At 34.3% G+C, this 24,784-nt stretch overlaps 1 protein-coding gene across 1 annotated transcript in view; it reads right to left on the reverse strand.

Moving 5' to 3' along the window:
• LOC117366892 (mucin-19-like) overlaps positions 1-24,784 on the reverse strand; it is a 200,096-nt gene that overhangs the window by 165,264 nt on the left and 10,048 nt on the right. The window contains exons 28-62 of the mRNA XM_033958868.1: positions 24,227-24,259; positions 23,525-23,557; positions 23,158-23,190; positions 22,456-22,488; positions 22,088-22,120; positions 21,720-21,752; positions 21,352-21,384; positions 20,985-21,017; positions 20,618-20,650; positions 19,916-19,948; positions 19,213-19,245; positions 18,845-18,877; positions 18,143-18,175; positions 17,775-17,807; positions 17,073-17,105; positions 16,705-16,737; positions 16,337-16,369; positions 15,970-16,002; positions 15,603-15,635; positions 14,901-14,933; positions 14,533-14,565; positions 13,831-13,863; positions 13,463-13,495; positions 13,096-13,128; positions 12,729-12,761; positions 12,362-12,394; positions 11,995-12,027; positions 11,294-11,326; positions 10,591-10,623; positions 10,223-10,255; positions 9,521-9,553; positions 9,154-9,186; positions 8,787-8,819; positions 8,417-8,449; positions 8,048-8,080 (exon numbers count right to left, since the gene is read on the reverse strand). Coding sequence (XP_033814759.1) covers positions 8,048-8,080; positions 8,417-8,449; positions 8,787-8,819; positions 9,154-9,186; positions 9,521-9,553; positions 10,223-10,255; positions 10,591-10,623; positions 11,294-11,326; positions 11,995-12,027; positions 12,362-12,394; positions 12,729-12,761; positions 13,096-13,128; positions 13,463-13,495; positions 13,831-13,863; positions 14,533-14,565; positions 14,901-14,933; positions 15,603-15,635; positions 15,970-16,002; positions 16,337-16,369; positions 16,705-16,737; positions 17,073-17,105; positions 17,775-17,807; positions 18,143-18,175; positions 18,845-18,877; positions 19,213-19,245; positions 19,916-19,948; positions 20,618-20,650; positions 20,985-21,017; positions 21,352-21,384; positions 21,720-21,752; positions 22,088-22,120; positions 22,456-22,488; positions 23,158-23,190; positions 23,525-23,557; positions 24,227-24,259 — 1,155 coding nt within the window. The remainder of the gene's footprint in view (positions 1-8,047; positions 8,081-8,416; positions 8,450-8,786; positions 8,820-9,153; positions 9,187-9,520; positions 9,554-10,222; positions 10,256-10,590; positions 10,624-11,293; positions 11,327-11,994; positions 12,028-12,361; positions 12,395-12,728; positions 12,762-13,095; positions 13,129-13,462; positions 13,496-13,830; positions 13,864-14,532; positions 14,566-14,900; positions 14,934-15,602; positions 15,636-15,969; positions 16,003-16,336; positions 16,370-16,704; positions 16,738-17,072; positions 17,106-17,774; positions 17,808-18,142; positions 18,176-18,844; positions 18,878-19,212; positions 19,246-19,915; positions 19,949-20,617; positions 20,651-20,984; positions 21,018-21,351; positions 21,385-21,719; positions 21,753-22,087; positions 22,121-22,455; positions 22,489-23,157; positions 23,191-23,524; positions 23,558-24,226; positions 24,260-24,784) is intronic.

A 24,784-nucleotide genomic window follows, 5' to 3' on the forward strand; every position in this document is an offset into this window, starting at 1 on the left:
TACAGTTCCAACTACACTTTAAACAGTGCAGCCTGCCTCTGGTTCATAAACTTGTCTTTGAATGCATTACCGTATTTTCGCGGATATAACGCGCGCGTTATACGTGATTTTACGTACCGCGCATACCCCTCGCGCGTTATATGCCTGAGCGCGGTATACAAAAGTTTTTAAACATAGTTCCCACCCCGCCCGACGCCCGATTCACCCCCCCAGCAGGACCGCTCGCACCCCCACCCCGAACGACCGCTCGCACGCGCTCCCACCCGCACCCGCATCCACGATCGGAGCAAGAGGGAGCCCAAGCCCTCTTGCCCGGCCGACTCCCCGACGTCCGATACATCCCCCCCCCGGCAGGACCACTCGCACCCTCACCCCGAAGGACCGCCGACTCCCCAACAATATCGGGCCAGGAGGGAGCCCAAACCCTCCTGGCCACGGCGACCCCCTAACCCCACCCCGCACTACATTACGGGCAGGAGGGATCCCAGGCCCTCCTGCCCTCGACGCAAACCCCCCCCCCCCACCGCCCGCCCCCCCCCCCAAGAACCTCCGCCCGTCCCCCAGCCGACCCGCGACCCCCCTGGCCGACCCCCACGACACCCCCACCCACCTTCCCCGTACTTTGTGTAGTTGGGCCAGAAGGGAGCCCAAACCCTCCTGGCCACGGCGACCCCCTAACCCCACCCCGCACTACATTACGGGCAGGAGGGATCCCAGGCCCTCCTGCCCTCGACGCAAACCCCCCTCCCTCCAACGACCGCCCCCCCCCCCCAAGAACCTCCGACCCCCCCCCAGCCGACCCGCGACCCCCCTGGCCGCCCCCCCCACCCCCCTTCCCCGTACCTTTGGAAGTTGGCCGGACAGACGGGAGCCAAACCCGCCTGTCCGGCAGGCAGCCAACGAAGGAATGAGGCCGGATTGGCCCATCCGTCCTAAAGCTCCGCCTACTGGTGGGGCCTAAGGCGCGTGGGCCAATCAGAATAGGCCCTGGAGCCTTAGGTCCCACCTGGGGGCGCGGCCTGAGGCACATGGGCCAAACCCGACCATGTGTCTCAGGCCGCGCCCCCAGGTGGGACCTAAGGCTCCAGGGCCTATTCTGATTGGCCCACGCGCCTTAGGCCCCACCAGTAGGCGGAGCTTTAGGACGGATGGGCCAATCCGGCCTCATTCCTTCGTTGGCTGCCTGCCGGACAGGCGGGTTTGGCTCCCGTCTGTCCGGCCAACTTCCAAAGGTACGGGGAAGGGGGGTGGGGGGGTCGGCCAGGGGGGTCGCGGGTCGGTCGGAGGGTCTTGGGGGGGGGGCGGGCGTTGGAGGGAGGGGGGTTTGCGTCGAGGGCAGGAGGGCCTGGGATCCCTCCTGCCCGTAATGTAGTGCGGGGTGGGGTTAGGGGGTCGCCGTGGCCAGGAGGGTTTGGGCTCCCTTCTGGCCCAACTATACAAAGTACGGGGAAGGCGGGTGGGGGTGTCGTGGGGGTCGGCCAGGGGGGTCGCGGGTCGGCTGGGGGACGGGCGGAGGTTCTTGGGGGGGGCGGTCGTTGGGGGGAGGGGGTTTGCGTCGAGGGCAGGAGGGCCTGGGATCCCTCCTGCCCGTAATGTAGTGCGGGGTGGGGTTAGGGGGTCGCCGTGGCCAGGAGGGTTTGGGCTCCCTCCTGGCCCAATATTGTCGGGGAGTTGGCGGTCCTTCGGGGTGGGGGTGCGAGTGGTCCTGCCGAGGGGGGAGAAGAATCGGACGTCGAGGGGGGGCATCAGGCTTTCAGGATGGGGACAGGACTTCAAGGGGGGACAGGCAGATCTTCAAGGGGGACAGGCAGACCTTCAAGGGGGACAGGACTTCAAGGGGGACAGGCACGGAGAGGCGGGGCAGTGCACCGAAAGTCAGGGCGGGTGAACGGTGAGTCGGGGCAACCAGAGGAGAGTCGGGGCAGTGCACCGAAAGTCAGGGTGAGTCGGGGCAACCAGATGAGAGTCGGGGAGGGCGAAAGGAGAGTCGGGGTGGCCAGAGGAGAGTCGGGGAGAGCGAAAGGAGAGTCGGGGTGGCCAGAGGAGAGTCGGGCAGCATGCGCGTTATATGCCTGAGCGCGGTATAGAAAAGTTTTTTTACATATCTTCGTGATTTATGCGCGCTATACCCCTGTGCGCGTTTTACAACGGTGCGCGTTATATCCGCGAAAATACGGTACTTGATTCAGACTTCAGGCAAGTATTATTCTCCAACTTCTCATGCTTATACAGCTCAATATATATCCCCTTCTTCAGGTTTAACTTGGGCAGCAGAGAGGAAAAAAAACGATATGCAAAAAGAAAACATAAAGCACAAACAGTTTCCCTGTTGCTGTATTCTTTCATTCAGAATTCCATACCTTCTACCCTAGGGCCAGCTATTTCTACCTCCATGCCTTCTACCTGGTCTGGCACTGGATAGTTTGAAGGGGTTAAGACTTCCTCCAAATCCTGCATGGGATAATCCAGCACGTTTTTCTCTGCTGCCCTGTTCCACAGCTCCTCTCCTGCCTTGGGCTGTGGGAGTGACTCGCCCTCGTCACTCGCTCCTCCTCTACCTGTTTGTCTCTGCCTGCTTTTAAACAGATCAGAGCCAATCCCCTTCAGCCTGTAGCGGGGGATGGGTTTTGGCTCTACAGCAGTTTTCCTCTGCCTGGGGTTTTCAACTGCAGCAACTTTCCTTGTGGCTTCTTTAGCTGTTCTAAAGCCCGGAAGCTGCTGTTGCCAACCTGCCTGCCTCTGTTCCAGCTCACTATCACTTTGATTAAAGGGGCAAGGGAGGTCAGCCTCAAGTTGAGCGCCAGAATCAATCTGGTCCATTCTTCTGCACTTAATCCTATCAGGAACTGGACTAGTGCTGGTGCTGGGTTTGTCACATCTGCCTGTATATGCTCCGGTTCAGCGGAACTTGTCTGGATTTCTCCTGAATACATGGAGGGTGTTTTCCCTTATGATAGATCCCGGGTAGTGTTCCGGTTTTCTACCGCTCTCTGGGTCAAGGAGAACTTCCTGCCCTCCTGTCCCCTTTCGATTGTGGGGAGTGCCCGCTCGAGGGCGAGCATCCTGTCTTCATCTACTAGGTCTATCCCCTTCAGTACCTTGAATGTTTCGATCATGTCCCCTCTCATTCTCCTCTGTTTGCGAAAGAAGAGGATGATTTTCTGTAATCTTTCACAGTACGGCACCTCCTCCTACCACATAACCATCTTTGTCGCATTTCTGGACACACCATGCCTGTAGTACTGATTCCTTCGAGATCTAGCATTCTGTTTGCCCCGGACAGCTTCATCTACTTCCCTTCAGCCTTCCAGCCCCAAGTCCCTCGGCGAGTCTGCTCCTCTGTAAGAAGCCTCATCAAGTCCACCTAGTTTGCCCCCCTTTTTACATAGGAACTATTATATACGGCACTCCATGATGTGTCCCCTGTATCTCAATAAACCGGATGGCGAGAGAGAACCGTCAGGACCATCTAGGCTGCCCATCTGCCGTAACTATTATCTATTTATCCTGAGACCGAGAGATTCAACTCATGCTGGTTGAGTCACAAAGATAGACCCCTTTCCTTAGCCACCAACTTCTTCTATGTGAGGTTATGGGAGACACACAATGATATCTGCTTTCATATCCCAGCCTTTTCCACATCATAAATGTTAGCTCATAATTGCTTCATCATTAATATGTTACCCAACGAATTACTATGTCCTCTTCCAGTGGCCTTAGGATGGGCCTAACAGCGGATCTTTCCCGAGTAGGGGCGCCCATGAGTTGGGCGCCAGGAGCAGCTCCTCATCTTAAGTACACCAGGATTACGCATCTAGGTACCATCCTTAACTGGGCCTAACAGCGGATCGTTTCCAAGTAGGGGCGCCCATGAGTTGGGCGCCAGGAGCAGCTCCTCATCTTAAGTACACCAGGAGTACGCATCTAGGTACCATCCTTAACATGGTCAGTTCACCACTTAAGACTTTCATCCTCCCTGAATCCTACAATCGAGGGGACCATATCCAGGTAGTATCAATCCCTCTTCAATAAGACTCTTGGTCTCCATGGTATCATTTTCTTCCTCCATTCATCTACGAATTCCTACTTAGCCAGAGGGGAACTACGACATAGACCTTACAGCTTTGAGCCCTCATATTTGACTTCCTTGATTTTCTCCATGACCATGGCGGCCCCTTTTACGGGGTGCTACAGGCAAGGGTTGTGTTGCCCTCACTTCATGCATACCTCATGCATGTATTAACTGTTTTTGTGCCTCACTCAATACCACCGTGCTTACGACCTTATTACCTGCAGAACGGGAAGTAAGACGTAGGCCTTGAGCCTTCATTTGCCTTCCTTGAGGTCTCCTTGACCATACCACGCCCTTATACGGGGTGATGCTACTGACAACAGTGTGTGTACCTCCTCTATTAACTGTTTTTCTTGCCTCACTCAACTCTCGTCATCAACTACACGGCCTTGCTATCATCACTTATCACCTCGCTGATTACCGGAGACCTTAGCCTTAGGACCAGCTTACATCACTCACAGGCATCTGGGAGAGAAGAACGTAAGGAGTCCCCTACTCAGAAGGAAATAACGTAAGGAGTCCCCTACTCAGAGGAGAGTCAACATCGAGGTAAGAACGAACGCTCAGTTTTACGAAGGTTATGAAGGGTGTTATGGTGCGGATGATCGGGCGCTACATAGGGCTCACATAGAGTTTATTGCTGTTGTAAATCAGGGTCTACATTCGGGTTATGGATGTCACAGGGTGGGCATTAGGGTTCGGATAGATGGTGACTAGAATTGACCTTTACCAGGGGTCTACATTCGGGTTATGGATGTTACAATGCGCGGTTTACATCGTGGATGGTTTATATTAGGTTACATAACCTCAAGAGTGGCACTACCTAACATTTATTGTGGGGTTTACATCTTTTACCTTATAGTTTAGCCGAAGAACCTTCCCTATTAGGTGACATTACCTCAACAGTGTTTTCCCTAGATTGGTAGCAAAAATTACAATTCGGAAAATCATGGATATACATTCGGTTTATGGATGTTACTATTCGTTTTACATCAGGTTGAGGGATGGATGTTGGATATACATTCGGTTTATGGATGTTACTATTCGGTTTACATCAGGTTGAGGGATGGATGTTGCCTCACATTTTGGTTCACAGTACCTCAAGGACCTTCATACTTATGTTTTACATTACGAGGTTTAACTTACGGCTTACAGCACCTCAAGAGAGGCTGAATGATCTTAATAATTAGGGTTTACATGAAGGCTCCCCTTACTGGTCTCACATTCTGGGATTAGAGTGTTGACGGGATACTTAGGGTCACAGTTACAGGGTATAGGTACCTTGGGTATGGTTTTAACAGCGGAAGTTCCTCAGTACATTGGTTCCGTGAGCGCTAGAGACCACGAACAGTGTACAGTTAGTCCAGAATGCGAACCGATGGTTTATCCTCAGCCAGCATTGCGGATCGATGGTTTATCCTCAGCCATCAGGCTTCCCCTCACTACCTTATTGATATAGAACGCGGAATATACTCAACAAGTTAAATGTAGACGAATGTTATCCTCAGCCTGCAGGCTTCCCCACAGACCAATAGTATCCTCAGACAGCAGGCTTCCCCACACTACCTTATTGTGGTCCCATATTATACCCCGGTAAGTATGAAAGGTGTGAGATCTCGCACAGCCGTGGAGATAACTAACTCGCAAGAAACTCAATAGGTGGATGGCAAACAAACAAAAAAATATATATATATAATAATAAAACAAAAGTCTACTTGCTAGAGGACAGCGGTCCGCGTCTGTACCGCCTGGCGGGGTACACTGCTACGACATCGGTCTGGATATATGGCATATGTTAATGTGTGCGGGGCCGCAGCCATGACACTTGGGGGGAACCCGCGATAAGCGAGGTTTCGCTATCACGGGTAGTGGCAGGTAAGCACAGCATATGGGTAGAAGGCTGACATCTTTACAGTGGTTAAGACATGGGGCACGTCGCCTTGCTTGGACGGCAGGGGGCCAGGCCATGATCTTCACAACAACGTACCGCTGACGAGGGGACACCTCCTTGAACGGGAAGGGTCCGGTGAGCTGGGGAAGCTTGTACGGCGCCCCACATTGTGCGGGATAGAGAGCCAGATGCTGTGCGCCTGACCATCAGTTCCTTATATGTTGCCTGGTGATGTATATTGTGTGTTATGCCATTTTCTGAAGTGCGGTTACAGTGTACAGTTCATCACCGTTCATGCTTGATTATGATGTTCAGTTGATAACAGTTTGATGTAATTGTGCTGTTATGGCTGCGGCCAAATAAATTCCACTTGAGTTGACAAGCGCCTGAGTGTCATCATTGTGCCACGCTAGACCATGAAGGGTATGAGCAACAGTGCTGAGTGCACGATTTGGTGAAATTCTGGATAAGGTCTGAAGTTTGGTATTGATGCTGGTAATGTTTGAGAGTCTAAAAGAGAGTTTTTGTGATGTTCTGCGAGAATCTTCTGGGAAATGTGTGAGAGATTCCCTGACTAAGAAATATATGGTTCTGAGTTCTGAATAAAGTTTCAGTCTGCTATTCTGTGAGAATTTTCTAAGAAGTGTTTGAGAGATTCTATAAGTGAGAAATTTATTGTGCTGATTTTTTGAGGAAAGTTTCAGTCTGCTCTTCTGTGAGACTCTTCTGGGAAATGTTTGAGGATTTTTGAGTGACTTCTGTGGTGCTGATTTTTGGAGGAGATTTTTATGAGAGATCCTGTGACAGATTCCTGTGGAATGTTATAAGAGAATATTGATAAAAGAAAATTGGTAAACTGTTTTGGGAACCTTTTCCTGAAAATATCTGTTGTAAAGTTTATTGAGAATCTGAGTGATTTGAGATATAGGAAATTTGAGTGATTTTAGAAATAGGAAATTCTGGGGAGGGGAAAAGTATAGGGAATATCAATTATCTATTTTTTTTTCTACCTTAGAAAGTATATTTAGGCAATTTGGGGGTTATTAGATTAGGATAGGGTTTTCCCTTATTGGTTTGTTTAATTCAGAGTAGTAGGTTGGTTCCAGCAAGAGAGAGTCTGCTAGCAAGAGATTCTACTAGCAACAGCGTGCCTACGTGGTACCCCTACATAGCAAGAACATAAAGCCTCAAATACCCAAATCTGAGGAAGAAGAACTTTACAGAGGGGAAGTAGAATCTCTTTGTTTAGATTTGCTTTACAGCATTTGTTCATTAAATATTATTTCAAATTTAAATTCTGAATCTTAGTGCTTCTTTATATTTATTTTATTATATGTTTAATAATTATTTTTATTTCAAGGATATACCATATTATTATATATTATTATTTTGTTTATGTAATTCACCCCTTCTCCTGGGGAAAGGTATCAATTTAACCCTCGGTGTGCACGACTACTAAACAAAACTTATTTGAAGAGGGATACCTTATACCTCAGTCTGAGAAGGAGGGGGTTACACTAGGCTACACCTGGCGGGGCCTCCACATGTGCGGATCGCTGGACTTGATAGACCTAAGATCTGATCCGGAGATGGCAATTCTTATGTTCTTATGTTCTCTGATGCTCATAGAATTCCTAACGCATAAAATACCCTAAGGCAGCTTTATAAAAGAGGGCCTAAATGAGTAACTGGTGTCTGATAATTTCATCATTAGGGCTACATTCAGAAGAAAAAGAATAGATTTTAAAGAAGTGGTGTTTAATATTATCTGTTGTTGCAGATATTGCACTGGTACTAGGTCCTGTAAAAACCAAAGATGTTTTAATTTGAATTTATTCTAGAATAATCCTTGTACATTACAAAAAACAAAGGGCTCCTTTGATTAAGTAGTGGTAGAGTTTTTTTATGTCCACACTTGAAAAGCCTTATGTAATGAATTTTTAATGGATTTGAAAATCACATGTAGAATAGGAAAAGTAATCAGAATCAGTATCCAGGATATGAAGAATGAACTGGTGCCTCATAATTCCTCAATTTGCTACATTAAAAAGACTTTTTTTTAAATGAACAATATTGAATATTACCTGTGGTTGTATCTGTAAGAGTGGTACTCCCTCCTAAAGAAACAACATAATGCTAATTAGAATATTAGTCGAATGAAATCCTTTCTCGATATACAGTTTAGACTTCTTGCAAGCAAAAATGAAGAAATATGGAATGTTAAGTAATGATATTTCCTAATCATTCTTAATTTCTTTCAAAGTTTACTTATATATTGGATTTTATGTTCCGGCTTGAAAAGACTTATGTAATAAGTTTTTAACGGATTTGAAAATCATAAGTAGACTAGTAAAAGTAATCAGATTCAATATCCAGTGAATGATGAATAAAGAAGAATTTATGAATTGGCTACATTTAGAAGACTTTTTTAAATTAACAATATTGAATATTACCTGTGGTTGTACCTGCGAGAGTGGTACTCCCTCCTAAAGAAACAACATAATGCTAATTACAATATTAGTCAAATGAGATCCTTTCTCGATATAAGGTTTTGACTTCTTGCAAGCAAAAATGAAGAAATATGGAATGTAATTAATGATATTTCCTAATCATTCTTAATTTCTTTCAAAGTTTACTTATATTATTGGATTTTATGTCCTGTCTTGAAAAGACTTATGTAATGAGTTTTTAATAGATTTGATAATCTCATGTAGACTAGGAAAAGTAATCAGAATCAGTATCCAATGAATGAAGAATGAATAAGAATTTCTCAATTTGCTACATTAAAAAGACTTTTTTTAAATGAACAATATTGAATATTACCTGTGGTTGTATCTGTAAGAGTGGTACTCCCTCCTAAAGAAACAACATAGTGCTAATTAGAATATTAGTCAAATGAGATCCTTTATCGATATACAGTTTAGACTACTTACAACAAAAATAAAGAAATATGGAATGTTAAGTAATGATATTTCCTAAGCATTCTTAATCTCTTTCAAAGTTTACTTATATTATTGGATTTTATGTCCTGTCTTGAAAACACTTATGTAATGAATTTTTAATGGTTTTGAAAATCACATGTAGACTAGAAAAAGTAATCAGAATCAGTATCCAATGAATGAAGAATGAAGAATTTCTCATTGAGCTACATTAAGAAGACTTTTTTTAAATGAACAATATTGAATATTACCTGTGGTTGTATCTGTAAGAGTGGTACTCCCTCCTAAAGAAACAACATAGTGCTAATTAGAATATTAGTCAAATGAGATCCTTTATCGATATACAGTTTAGACTTCTTACAAGAAAAATAAAGAAATATGGAATGTTAAGTAATGATATTTCCTAAGCATTCTTAATCTCTTTCAAAGTTTACTTATATTATTGGATTTTATGTCCTGTCTTGAAAAGACTTATGTAATGAATTTTTAATGGTTTTGAAAATCACATGTAGACTAGAAAAAGTAATCAGAATCAGTATCCAATGAATGAAGAATGAAGAATTTCTCATTGAGCTACATTAAGAAGACTTTTTTTAAATGAACAATATTGAATATTACCTGTGGTTGTATCTGTAAGAGTGGTACTCCCTCCTAAAGAAACAACATAGTGCTAATTAGAATATTAGTCAAATGAGATCCTTTCTCGATATAAGGTTTAGACTTCTTGCAAGCAAAAATGAAGAAATATGGAATGTTAAGTAATTATATTTCCTAATCATTCTTAATTTCTTTCAAAGTTTACTTATATTATTGGATTTTATGTCCTGTCTTGAAAAGACTTATGTAATGAATTTTTAATGGTTTGGTAATCTCATGTAGACTAGGAAAAGTAATCAGAATCAGTATCCAATGAATGAAGAATGAAGAATTTCTCAAAGAGCTAAATTAAGAAGACTTTTTAAATGAACAATATTTAATATTAACTGTGGTTATATCTACAAGAGTGGTACTCCCTCCTAAAGAAAAAACATAATGCTAATTAGAATATTATTCAAATAAGATCCTTTATATACAATTTATATGGAATGTTAAGTAATGATATTTCCTAATCATTCTTAATCTCTTTCAAAGTTTACTTATATTATTGGATTTTATGTCCTGTCTTGAAAACACTTATGTAATGAATTTTTAATGGTTTTGAAAATCACATGTAGACTAGAAAAAGTAATCAGAATCAGTATCCAATGAATGAAGAATGAAGAATTTCTCATTGAGCTACATTAAGAAGACTTTTTTTAAATGAACAATATTGAATATTACCTGTGGTTGTATCTGTAAGAGTGGTACTCCCTCCTAAAGAAACAACATAGTGCTAATTAGAATATTAGTCAAATGAGATCCTTTCTCGATATAAGGTTTAGACTTCTTGCAAGCAAAAATGAAATAATATGGAATGTTAAGTAATGATATTTCCTAATCATTCTTAATTTCTTTCAAAGTTTACTTATATTATTGGATTTTATGTCCTGTCTTGAAAAGACTTATGTAATGAATTTTTAATGGTTTTGAAAATCACATGTAGACTTGAAAAAGTAATCAGAATCAGTATCCAATGAATGAAGAATGAAGAATTTCTCATTGAGCTACATTAAGAAGACTTTTTTTAAATGAACAATATTGAATATTACCTGTGGTTGTATCTGTAAGAGTGGTACTCCCTCCTAAAGAAACAACATAGTGCTAATTAGAATATTAGTCAAATGAGATCCTTTCTCGATATAAGGTTTAGACTTCTTGCAAGCAAAAATGAAGAAATATGGAATGTTAAGTAATTATATTTCCTAATCATTCTTAATTTCTTTCAAAGTTTACTTATATTATTGGATTTTATGTCCTGTCTTGAAAAGACTTATGTAATGAATTTTTAATGGTTTGGTAATCTCATGTAGACTAGGAAAAGTAATCAGAATCAGTATCCAATGAATGAAGAATGAAGAATTTCTCAAAGAGCTAAATTAAGAAGACTTTTTAAATGAACAATATTTAATATTAACTGTGGTTATATCTACAAGAGTGGTACTCCCTCCTAAAGAAAAAAACATAATGCTAATTAGAATATTATTCAAATAAGATCCTTTATATACAATTTATATGGAATGTTAAGTAATGATATTTCCTAATCATTTTTAATTTCTTTCAAAGTTTACTTATATTATTGGATTTTATGTCCTGTATTGAAAAGATTTATGTAATGAATTTTTAATGGTTTTGAAAATCACATGTAGACTAGAAAAAGTAATCAGAATCAGTATCCAATGAATGAAGAATGAAGAATTTCTCATTGAGCTACATTAAGAAGACTTTTTTTAAATGAACAATATTGAATATTACCTGTGGTTGTATCTGTAAGAGTGGTACTCCCTCCTAAATAAACAACATAGTGCTAATTAGAATATTAGTCAATTGAAATCCTTTATCGATATACAGTTTAGACTTCTTACAACAAAAATAAAGAAATATGGAATGTTAAGTAATGATATTTCCTAAGCATTCTTAATCTCTTTCAAAGTTTACTTATATTATTGGATTTTATGTCCTGTCTTGAAAAGACTTATGTAATGAATTTTTAATGGTTTGATAATCTCATGTAGACTAGGAAAAGTAATCAGAATCAGTATCCAATGAATGAAGAATGAAGAATTTCTCAAAGAGCTAAATTAAGAAGACTTTTTAAATGAACAATATTTAATATTAACTGTGGTTATATCTACAAGAGTGGTACTCCCTCCTAAAGAAAAAACATAATGCTAATTAGAATATTATTCAAATAAGATCCTTTATATACAATTTATATGGAATGTTAAGTAATGATATTTCCTAATCATTCTTAATCTCTTTCAAAGTTTACTTATATTATTGGATTTTATGTCCTGTCTTGAAAAGACTTATGTAATGAATTTTTAATGGTTTTGAAAATCACATGTAGACTTGAAAAAGTAATCAGAATCAGTATCCAATGAATGAAGAATGAAGAATTTCTCATTGAGCTACATTAAGAAGACTTTTTTTAAATGAACAATATTGAATATTACCTGTGGTTGTATCTGTAAGAGTGGTACTCCCTCCTAAAGAAACAACATAGTGCTAATTAGAATATTAGTTAAATGAGATCCTTTATCGATATACAGTTTAGACTTCTTACAACAAAAATAAAGAAATATGGAATATTAAGTAATGATATTTCCTAAGCATTCTTAATCTCATTCAAAGTTTACTTATATTATTGGATTTTATGTCCTGTCTTGAAAAGACTTATGTAATGAATTTTTAATGGTTTTGAAAATCACATGTAGACTAGAAAAAGTAATCAGAATCAGTATCCAATGAATGAAGAATGAAGAATTTCTCATTGAGCTACATTAAGAAGACTTTTTTTAAATGAACAATATTGAATATTACCTGTGGTTGTATCTGTAAGAGTGGTACTCCCTCCTAAAGAAACAACATAGTGCTAATTAGAATATTAGTCAAATGAGATCCTTTATCGATATACAGTTTAGACTTCTTACAGCAAAAATAAAGAAATATGGAATGTTAAGTAATGATATTTCCTAAGCATTCTTAATCTCTTTCAAAGTTTACTTATATTATTGGATTTTATGTCCTGTCTTGAAAAGACTTATGTAATGAATTTTTAATGGTTTTGAAAATCACATGTAGACTAGAAAAAGTAATCAGAATCAGTATCCAATGAATGAAGAATGAAGAATTTCTCATTGAGCTACATTAAGAAGACTTTTTTTAAATGAACAATATTGAATATTACCTGTGGTTGTATCTGTAAGAGTGGTACTCCCTCCTAAAGAAACAACATAGTGCTAATTAGAATATTAGTCAAATGAGATCCTTTATCGATATACAGTTTAGACTTCTTACAACAAAAATAAAGAAATATGGAATATTAAGTAATGATATTTCCTAAGCATTCTTAATCTCATTCAAAGTTTACTTATATTATTGGATTTTATGTCCTGTCTTGAAAAGACTTATGTAATGAATTTTTAATGGTTTTGAAAATCACATGTAGACTAGAAAAAGTAATCAGAATCAGTATCCAATGAATGAAGAATGAAGAATTTCTCATTGAGCTACATTAAGAAGACTTTTTTTAAATGAACAATATTGAATATTACCTGTGGTTGTATCTGTAAGAGTGGTACTCCCTCCTAAAGAAACAACATAGTGCTAATTAGAATATTAGTCAAATGAGATCCTTTATCGATATACAGTTTAGACTTCTTACAACAAAAATAAAGAAATATGGAATGTTAAGTAATGATATTTCCTAAGCATTCTTAATCTCTTTCAAAGTTTACTTATATTATTGGATTTTATGTCCTGTCTTGAAAAGACTTATGTAATGAATTTTTAATGGTTTTGAAAATCACATGTAGACTAGAAAAAGTAATCAGAATCATTATCCAATGAATGAAGAATGAAGAATTTCTCATTGAGCTACATTAAGAAGACTTTTTTTAAATGAACAATATTGAATATTACCTGTGGTTGTATCTGTAAGAGTGGTACTCCCTCCTAAAGAAACAACATAGTGCTAATTAGAATATTAGTCAAATGAGATCCTTTCTCGATATAAGGTTTAGACTTCTTGCAAGCAAAAATGAAATAATATGGAATGTTAAGTAATGATATTTCCTAATCATTCTTAATCTCTTTCAAAGTTTACTTATATTATTGGATTTTATGTCCTGTCTTGAAAAGACTTATGTAATGAATTTTTAATGGTTTTTAAAATCACATGTAGACTTGAAAAAGTAATCAGAATCAGTATCCAATGAATGAAGAATGAAGAATTTCTCATTGAGCTACATTAAGAAGACTTTTTTTAAATGAACAATATTGAATATTACCTGTGGTTGTATCTGTAAGAGTGGTACTCCCTCCTAAAGAAACAACATAGTGCTAATTAGAATATTAGTCAAATGAGATCCTTTCTCGATATAAGGTTTAGACTTCTTGCAAGCAAAAATGAAGAAATATGGAATGTTAAGTAATTATATTTCCTAATCATTCTTAATTTCTTTCAAAGTTTACTTATATTATTGGATTTTATGTCCTGTCTTGAAAAGACTTATGTAATGAATTTTTAATGGTTTGGTAATCTCATGTAGACTAGGAAAAGTAATCAGAATCAGTATCCAATGAAAGAAGAATGAAGAATTTCTCAAAGAGCTAAATTAAGAAGACTTTTTAAATGAACAATATTTAATATTAACTGTGGTTATATCTACAAGAGTGGTACTCCCTCCTAAAGAAAAAACATAATGCTAATTAGAATATTATTCAAATAAGATCCTTTATATACAATTTATATGGAATGTTAAGTAATGATATTTCCTAATCATTCTTAATCTCTTTCAAAGTTTACTTATATTATTGGATTTTATGTCCTGTCTTGAAAACACTTATGTAATGAATTTTTAATGGTTTTGAAAATCACATGTAGACTAGAAAAAGTAATCAGAATCAGTATCCAATGAATGAAGAATTAAGAATTTCTCATTGAGCTACATTAAGAAGACTTTTTTTAAATGAACAATATTGAATATTACCTGTGGTTGTATCTGTAAGAGTGGTACTCCCTCCTAAAGAAACAACATAGTGCTAATTAGAATATTAGTCAAATGAGATCCTTTCTCGATATAAGGTTTAGACTTCTTGCAAGCAAAAATGAAATAATATGGAATGTTAAGTAATGATATTTCCTAATCATTCTTAATCTCTTTCAAAGTTTACTTATATTATTGGATTTTATGTCCTGTCTTGAAAAGACTTATGTAATGAATTTTTAATGGTTTTTAAAATCACATGTAGACTTGAAAAAGTAATCAGAATCAGTATCCAATGAATGAAGAATGAAGAATTTCTCATTGAGCTACATTAAGAAGACTTTTTTTAAATGAACAATATTGAATATTACCTGTGGTTGTATCTGTAAGAGTGGTACTCCCTCCTAAAGAAACAACATAGTGCTAATTAGAATATTAGTCAAATGAGATCCTTTCTCGATATAAGGTTTAGACTTCTTGCAAGCAAAAATGAAGAAATATGGAATGTTAAGTAATTATATTTCCTAATCATTCTTAATTTCTTTCAAAGTTTACTTATATTATTGGATTTTATGTCCTGTCTTGAAAAGACTTATGTAATGAATTTTTAATGGTTTGGTAATCTCATGTAGACTAGGAAAAGTAATCAGAATCAGTATCCAATGAATGAAGAATGAAGAATTTCTCAAAGAGCTAAATTAAGAAGACTTTTTAAATGAACAATATTTAATATTAACTGTGGTTATATCTACAAGAGTGGTACTCCCTCCTAAAGAAAAAACATAATGCTAATTAGAATATTATTCAAATAAGATCCTTTATATACAATTTATATGGAATGTTAAGTAATGATATTTCCTAATCATTCTTAATCTCTTTCAAAGTTTACTTATATTATTGGATTTTATGTCCTGTCTTGAAAAGACTTATGTAATGAATTTTTAATGGTTTTGAAAATCACATGTAGACTAGAAAAAGTAATCAGAATCAGTATCCAATGAATGAAGAATGAAGAATTTCTCATTGAGCTACATTAAGAAGACTTTTTTTAAATGAACAATATTGAATATTACCTGTGGTTGTATCTGTAAGAGTGGTACTCCCTCCTAAAGAAACAACATAGTGCTAATTAGAATATTAGTCAAATGAGATCCTTTATCGATATACAGTTTAGACTTCTTACAACAAAAATAAAGAAATATGGAATATTAAGTAATGATATTTCCTAAGCATTCTTAATCTCTTTCAAAGTTTACTTATATTATTGGATTTTATGTCCTGTCTTGAAAAGACTTATGTAATGAATTTTTAATGGTTTTTAAAATCACATGTAGACTTGAAAAAGTAATCAGAATCAGTATCCAATGAATGAAGAATGAAGAATTTCTCATTGAGCTACATTAAGAAGACTTTTTTTAAATGAACAATATTGAATATTACCTGTGGTTGTATCTGTAAGAGTGGTACTCCCTCCTAAAGAAACAACATAGTGCTAATTAGAATATTAGTCAAATGAGATCCTTTATCGATATACAGTTTAGACTTCTTACAACAAAAATAAAGAAATATGGAATGTTAAGTAATGATATTTCCTAAGCATTCTTAATCTCTTTCAAAGTTTACTTATATTATTGGATTTTATGTCCTGTCTTGAAAAGACTTATGTAATGAATTTTTAATGGTTTTGAAAATCACATGTAGACTAGAAAAAGTAATCAGAATCAGTATCCAATGAATGAAGAATGAAGAATTTCTCATTGAGCTACATTAAGAAGACTTTTTTTAAATGAACAATATTGAATATTACCTGTGGTTGTATCTGTAAGAGTGGTACTCCCTCCTAAAGAAACAACATAGTGCTAATTAGAATATTAGTCAAATGAGATCCTTTATCGATATAAGGTTTAGACTTCTTGCAAGCAAAAATAAAGAAATATGGAATGTTAAGTAATGATATTTCCTAATCATTCTTAATCTCTTTCAAAGTTTACTTATATTATTGGATTTTATGTCCTGTCTTGAAAAGACTTATATAATGAATTTTTAATGGTTTTGAAAATCACATGTAGACTAGAAAAAGTAATCAGAATCAGTATCCAATGAATGAAGAATGAAGAATTTCTCATTGAGCTACATTAAGAAGACTTTTTTTAAATGAACAATATTGAATATTACCTGTGGTTGTATCTTTAAGAGTGGTACTCCCTCCTAAAGAAACAACATAGTGCTAATTAGAATATTAGTCAAATGAGATCCTTTCTCGATATAAGGTTTAGACTTCTTGCAAGCAAAAATGAAATAATATGGAATGTTAAGTAATGATATTTCCTAATCATTCTTAATCTCTTTCAAAGTTTACTTATATTATTGGATTTTATGTCCTGTCTTGAAAAGACTTATGTAATGAATTTTTAATGGTTTTTAAAATCACATGTAGACTTGAAAAAGTAATCAGAATCAGTATCCAATGAATGAAGAATGAAGAATTTCTCATTGAGCTACATTAAGAAGACTTTTTTTAAATGAACAATATTGAATATTACCTGTGGTTGTATCTGTAAGAGTGGTACTCCCTCCTAAAGAAACAACATAGTGCTAATTAGAATATTAGTCAAATGAGATCCTTTCTCGATATAAGGTTTAGACTTCTTGCAAGCAAAAATGAAGAAATATGGAATGTTAAGTAATTATATTTCCTAATCATTCTTAATTTCTTTCAAAGTTTACTTATATTATTGGATTTTATGTCCTGTCTTGAAAAGACTTATGTAATGAATTTTTAATGGTTTGGTAATCTCATGTAGACTAGGAAAAGTAATCAGAATCAGTATCCAATGAAAGAAGAATGAAGAATTTCTCAAAGAGCTAAATTAAGAAGACTTTTTAAATGAACAATATTTAATATTAACTGTGGTTATATCTACAAGAGTGGTACTCCCTCCTAAAGAAAAAACATAATGCTAATTAGAATATTATTCAAATAAGATCCTTTATATACAATTTATATGGAATGTTAAGTAATGATATTTCCTAATCATTCTTAATCTCTTTCAAAGTTTACTTATATTATTGGATTTTATGTCCTGTCTTGAAAACACTTATGTAATGAATTTTTAATGGTTTTGAAAATCACATGTAGACTAGAAAAAGTAATCAGAATCAGTATCCAATGAATGAAGAATTAAGAATTTCTCATTGAGCTACATTAAGAAGACTTTTTTTAAATGAACAATATTGAATATTACCTGTGGTTGTATCTGTAAGAGTGGTACTCCCTCCTAAAGAAACAACATAGTGCTAATTAGAATATTAGTCAAATGAGATCCTTTATCGATATACAGTTTAGACTTCTTGCAAGCAAAAATGAAATAATATGGAATGTTAAGTAATGATATTTCCTAATCATTCTTAATCTCTTTCAAAGTTTACTTATATTATTGGATTTTATGTCCTGTCTTGAAAAGACTTATGTAATGAATTTTTAATGGTTTTGAAAATCACATGTAGACTAGAAAAAGTAATCAGAATCAGTATCCAATGAATGAAGAATGAAGAATTTCTCATTGAGCTACATTAAGAAGACTTTTTTTAAATGAACAATATTGAATATTACCTGTGGTTGTATCTGTAAGAGTGGTACTCCCTCCTAAAGAAACAACATAGTGCTAATTAGAATATTAGTCAAATGAGATCCTTTCTCGATATAAGGTTTAGACTTCTTGCAAGCAAAAATGAAGAAATATGGAATGTTAAGTAATGATATTTCCTAATCATTCTTAATTTCTTTCAAAGTTTACTTATATTATTGGATTTTATGTCCTGTCTTGAAAAGACTTATGTAATGAATTTTTAATGGTTTGGTAATCTCATGTAGACTAGGAAAAGTAATCAGAATCAGTATCCAATGAATGAAGAATGAAGAATTTCTCAAAGAGCTAAATTAAGAAGACTTTTTAAATGAACAATATTTAATATTAACTGTGGTTATATCTACAAGAGTGGTACTCCCTCCTAAAGAAAAAACATAATGCTAATTAGAATATTATTCAAATAAGATCCTTTATATACAATTTATATGGAATGTTAAGTAATGATATTTCCTAATCATTCTTAATCTCTTTCAAAGTTTACTTATATTATTGGATTTTATGTCCTGTCTTGAAAACACTTATGTAATGAATTTTTAATGGTTTTGAAAATCACATGTAGACTAGAAAAAGTAATCAGAATCAGTATCCAATGAATGAAGAATTAAGAATTTCTCATTGAGCTACATTAAGAAGACTTTTTTTAAATGAACAATATTGAATATTACCTGTGGTTGTATCTGTAAGAGTGGTACTCCCTCCTAAAGAAACAACATAGTGCTAATTAGAATATTAGTCAAATGAGATCCTTTATCGATATACAGTTTAGACTTCTTACAACAAAAATAAAAAAATATGGAATATTAAGTAATGATATTTCCTAAGCATTCTTAATCTCATTTCAAAGTTTACTTATATTATTGGATTTTATGTCCTGTCTTGAAAAGACTTATGTAATGAATTTTTAATGGTTTTGAAAATCACATGTATACTAGAAAAAGTAATTAGAATCAGTATCCAATGAATGAAGAATGAAGAATTTCTCATTGAGCTACATTAAGAAGACTTTTTTTAAATGAACAATATTGAATATTACCTGTGGTTGTATCTGTAAGAGTGGTACTCCCTCCTAAAGAAACAACATAGTGCTAATTAGAATATTAGTCAAATGAGATCCTTTCTCGATATAAGGTTTAGACTTCTTGCAAGCAAAAATGAAGAAATATGGAATGTTAAGTAATTATATTTCCTAATCATTCTTAATTTCTTTCAAAGTTTACTTATATTATTGGATTTTATGTCCTGTCTTGAAAAGACTTATGTAATGAATTTTTAATGGTTTGGTAATCTCATGTAGACTAGGAAAAGTAATCAGAATCAGTATCCAATGAATGAAGAATGAAGAATTTCTCAAAGAGCTAAATTAAGAAGACTTTTTAAATGAACAATATTTAATATTAACTGTGGTTATATCTACAAGAGTGGTACTCCCTCCTAAAGAAAAAAACATAATGCTAATTAGAATATTATTCAAATAAGATCCTTTATATACAATTTATATGGAATGTTAAGTAATGATATTTCCTAATCATTTTTAATTTCTTTCAAAGTTTACTTATATTATTGGATTTTATGTCCTGTATTGAAAAGATTTATGTAATGAATTTTTAATGGTTTTGAAAATCACATGTAGACTAGAAAAAGTAATCAGAATCAGTATCCAATGAATGAAGAATGAAGAATTTCTCATTGAGCTACATTAAGAAGACTTTTTTTAAATGAACAATATTGAATATTACCTGTGGTTGTATCTGTAAGAGTGGTACTCCCTCCTAAATAAACAACATAGTGCTAATTAGAATATTAGTCAATTGAAATCCTTTATCGATATACAGTTTAGACTTCTTACAACAAAAATAAAGAAATATGGAATGTTAAGTAATGATATTTCCTAAGCATTCTTAATCTCTTTCAAAGTTTACTTATATTATTGGATTTTATGTCCTGTCTTGAAAAGACTTATGTAATGAATTTTTAATGGTTTGATAATCTCATGTAGACTAGGAAAAGTAATCAGAATCAGTATCCAATGAATGAAGAATGAAGAATTTCTCAAAGAGCTAAATTAAGAAGACTTTTTAAATGAACAATATTTAATATTAACTGTGGTTATATCTACAAGAGTGGTACTCCCTCCTAAAGAAAAAACATAATGCTAATTAGAATATTATTCAAATAAGATCCTTTATATACAATTTATATGGAATGTTAAGTAATGATATTTCCTAATCATTCTTAATCTCTTTCAAAGTTTACTTATATTATTGGATTTTATGTCCTGTCTTGAAAAGACTTATGTAATGAATTTTTAATGGTTTTGAAAATCACATGTAGACTTAGAAAAAGTAATCAGAATCAGTATCCAATGAATGAAGAATGAAGAATTTCTCATTGAGCTACATTAAGAAGACTTTTTTTAAATGAACAATATTGAATATTACCTGTGGTTGTATCTGTAAGAGTGGTACTCCCTCCTAAAGAAACAACATAGTGCTAATTAGAATATTAGTCAAATGAGATCCTTTATCGATATACAGTTTAGACTTCTTACAACAAAAATAAAGAAATATGGAATATTAAGTAATGATATTTCCTAAGCATTCTTAATCTCATTCAAAGTTTACTTATATTATTGGATTTTATGTCCTGTCTTGAAAAGACTTATGTAATGAATTTTTAATGGTTTTGAAAATCACATGTAGACTAGAAAAAGTAATCAGAATCAGTATCCAATGAATGAAGAATGAAGAATTTCTCATTGAGCTACATTAAGAAGACTTTTTTTAAATGAACAATATTGAATATTACCTGTGGTTGTATCTGTAAGAGTGGTACTCCCTCCTAAAGAAACAACATAGTGCTAATTAGAATATTAGTCAAATGAGATCCTTTATCGATATACAGTTTAGACTTCTTACAACAAAAATAAAGAAATATGGAATGTTAAGTAATGATATTTCCTAAGCATTCTTAATCTCTTTCAAAGTTTACTTATATTATTGGATTTTATGTCCTGTCTTGAAAACACTTATGTAATGAATTTTTAATGGTTTTGAAAATCACATGTAGACTAGAAAAAGTAATCAGAATCAGTATCCAATGAATGAAGAATGAAGAATTTCTCATTGAGCTACATTAAGAAGACTTTTTTTAAATGAACAATATTGAATATTACCTGTGGTTGTATCTGTAAGAGTGGTACTCCCTCCTAAAGAAACAACATAGTGCTAATTAGAATATTAGTCAAATGAGATCCTTTATCGATATACAGTTTAGACTTCTTACAACAAAAATAAAGAAATATGGAATATTAAGTAATGATATTTCCTAAGCATTCTTAATCTCATTTCAAAGTTTACTTATATTATTGGATTTTATGTCCTGTCTTGAAAAGACTTATGTAATGAATTTTTAATGGTTTTGAAAATCACATGTAGACTAGAAAAAGTAATCAGAATCAGTATCCAATGAATGAAGAATGAAGAATTTCTCATTGAGCTACATTAAGAAGACTTTTTTTAAATGAACAATATTGAATATTACCTGTGGTTGTATCTGTAAGAGTGGTACTCCCTCCTAAAGAAACAACATAGTGCTAATTAGAATATTAGTCAAATGAGATCCTTTATCGATATACAGTTTAGACTTCTTACAAGCAAAAATAAAGAAATATGGAATGTTAAGTAATGATATTTCCTAAGCATTCTTAATCTCTTTCAAAGTTTACTTATATTATTGGATTTTATGTCCTGTCTTGAAAAGACTTATGTAATGAATTTTTAATGGTTTTGAAAATCACATGTAGACTAGAAAAAGTAATCAGAATCAGTATCCAATGAATGAAGAATGAAGAATTTCTCATTGAGCTACATTAAGAAGACTTTTTTTAAATGAACAATATTGAATATTACCTGTGGTTGTATCTGTAAGAGTGGTACTCCCTCCTAAAGAAACAACATAGTGCTAATTAGAATATTAGTCAAATGAGATCCTTTCTCGATATAAGGTTTAGACTTCTTGCAAGCAAAAATGAAATAATATGGAATGTTAAGTAATGATATTTCCTAATCATTCTTAATCTCTTTCAAAGTTTACTTATATTATTGGATTTTATGTCCTGTCTTGAAAAGACTTATGTAATGAATTTTTAATGGTTTTGAAAATCACATGTAGACTTGAAAAAGTAATCAGAATCAGTATCCAATGAATGAAGAATGAAGAATTTCTCATTGAGCTACATTAAGAAGACTTTTTTTAAATGAACAATATTGAATATTACCTGTGGTTGTATCTGTAAGAGTGGTACTCCCTCCTAAAGAAACAACATAGTGCTAATTAGAATATTAGTCAAATGAGATCCTTTCTCGATATAAGGTTTAGACTTCTTGCAAGCAAAAATGAAGAAATATGGAATGTTAAGTAATTATATTTCCTAATCATTCTTAATTTCTTTCAAAGTTTACTTATATTATTGGATTTTATGTCCTGTCTTGAAAAGACTTATGTAATGAATTTTTAATGGTTTGGTAATCTCATGTAGACTAGGAAAAGTAATCAGAATCAGTATCCAATGAATGAAGAATGAAGAATTTCTCAAAGAGCTAAATTAAGAAGACTTTTTAAATGAACAATATTTAATATTAACTGTGGTTATATCTACAAGAGTGGTACTCCCTCCTAAAGAAAAAACATAATGCTAATTAGAATATTATTCAAATAAGATCCTTTATATACAATTTATATGGAATGTTAAGTAATGATATTTCCTAATCATTCTTAATCTCTTTCAAAGTTTACTTATATTATTGGATTTTATGTCCTGTCTTGAAAACACTTATGTAATGAATTTTTAATGGTTTTGAAAATCACATGTAGACTAGAAAAAGTAATCAGAATCAGTATCCAATGAATGAAGAATTAAGAATTTCTCATTGAGCTACATTAAGAAGACTTTTTTTAAATGAACAATATTGAATATTACCTGTGGTTGTATCTGTAAGAGTGGTACTCCCTCCTAAAGAAACAACATAGTGCTAATTAGAATATTAGTCAAATGAGATCCTTTATCGATATACAGTTTAGACTTCTTACAACAAAAATAAAGAAATATGGAATATTAAGTAATGATATTTCCTAAGCATTCTTAATCTCATTCAAAGTTTACTTATATTATTGGATTTTATGTCCTGTCTTGAAAAGACTTATGTAATGAATTTTTAATGGTTTTGAAAATCACATGTATACTAGAAAAAGTAATCAGAATCAGTATCCAATGAATGAAGAATGAAGAATTTCTCATTGAGCTACATTAAGAAGACTTTTTTTAAATGAACAATATTGAATATTACCTGTGGTTGTATCTGTAAGAGTGGTACTCCCTCCTAAAGAAACAACATAGTGCTAATTAGAATATTAGTCAAATGAGATCCTTTCTCGATATAAGGTTTAGACTTCTTGCAAGCAAAAATGAAGAAATATGGAATGTTAAGTAATTATATTTCCTAATCATTCTTAATTTCTTTCAAAGTTTACTTATATTATTGGATTTTATGTCCTGTCTTGAAAAGACTTATGTAATGAATTTTTAATGGTTTGATAATCTCATGTAGACTAGGAAAAGTAATCAGAATCAGTATCCAATGAATGAAGAATGAAGAATTTCTCAAAGAGCTAAATTAAGAAGACTTTTTAAATGAACAATATTTAATATTAACTGTGGTTATATCTACAAGAGTGGTACTCCCTCCTAAAGAAAAAACATAATGCTAATTAGAATATTATTCAAATAAGATCCTTTATATACAATTTATATGGAATGTTAAGTAATGATATTTCCTAATCATTCTTAATTTCTTTCAAAGTTTACTTATATTATTGGATTTTATATCCTGTATTGAAAAGATTTATGTAATGAATTTTTAATGGTTTTGAAAATCACATGTAGACTAGAAAAAGTAATCAGAATCAGTATCCAATGAATGAAGAATGAAGAATTTCTCATTGAGCTACATTAAGAAGACTTTTTTTAAATGAACAATATTGAATATTACCTGTGGTTGTATCTGTAAGAGTGGTACTCCCTCCTAAATAAACAACATAGTGCTAATTAGAATATTAGTCAATTGAAATCCTTTATCGATATACAGTTTAGACTTCTTACAACAAAAATAAAGAAATATGGAATGTTAAGTAATGATATTTCCTAAGCATTCTTAATCTCTTTCAAAGTTTACTTATATTATTGGATTTTATGTCCTGTCTTGAAAAGACTTATGTAATGAATTTTTAATGGTTTTGAAAATCACATGTAGACTAGGAAAAGTAATCAGAATCAGTATCCAATGAATGAAGAATGAAGAATTTCTCAAAGAGCTAAATTAAGAAGACTTTTTAAATGAACAATATTTAATATTAACTGTGGTTATATCTACAAGAGTGGTACTCCCTCCTAAAGAAAAAACATAATGCTAATTAGAATATTATTCAAATAAGATCCTTTATATACAATTTATATGGAATGTTAAGTAATGATATTTCCTAATCATTCTTAATCTCTTTCAAAGTTTACTTATATTATTGGATTTTATGTCCTGTCTTGAAAAGACTTA

The sequence above is a fragment of the Geotrypetes seraphini genome, chromosome 9, assembly GCF_902459505.1.
Source record: "Geotrypetes seraphini chromosome 9, aGeoSer1.1, whole genome shotgun sequence".
NCBI classification, from domain to species: Eukaryota; Metazoa; Chordata; class Amphibia; order Gymnophiona; family Dermophiidae; genus Geotrypetes; species Geotrypetes seraphini.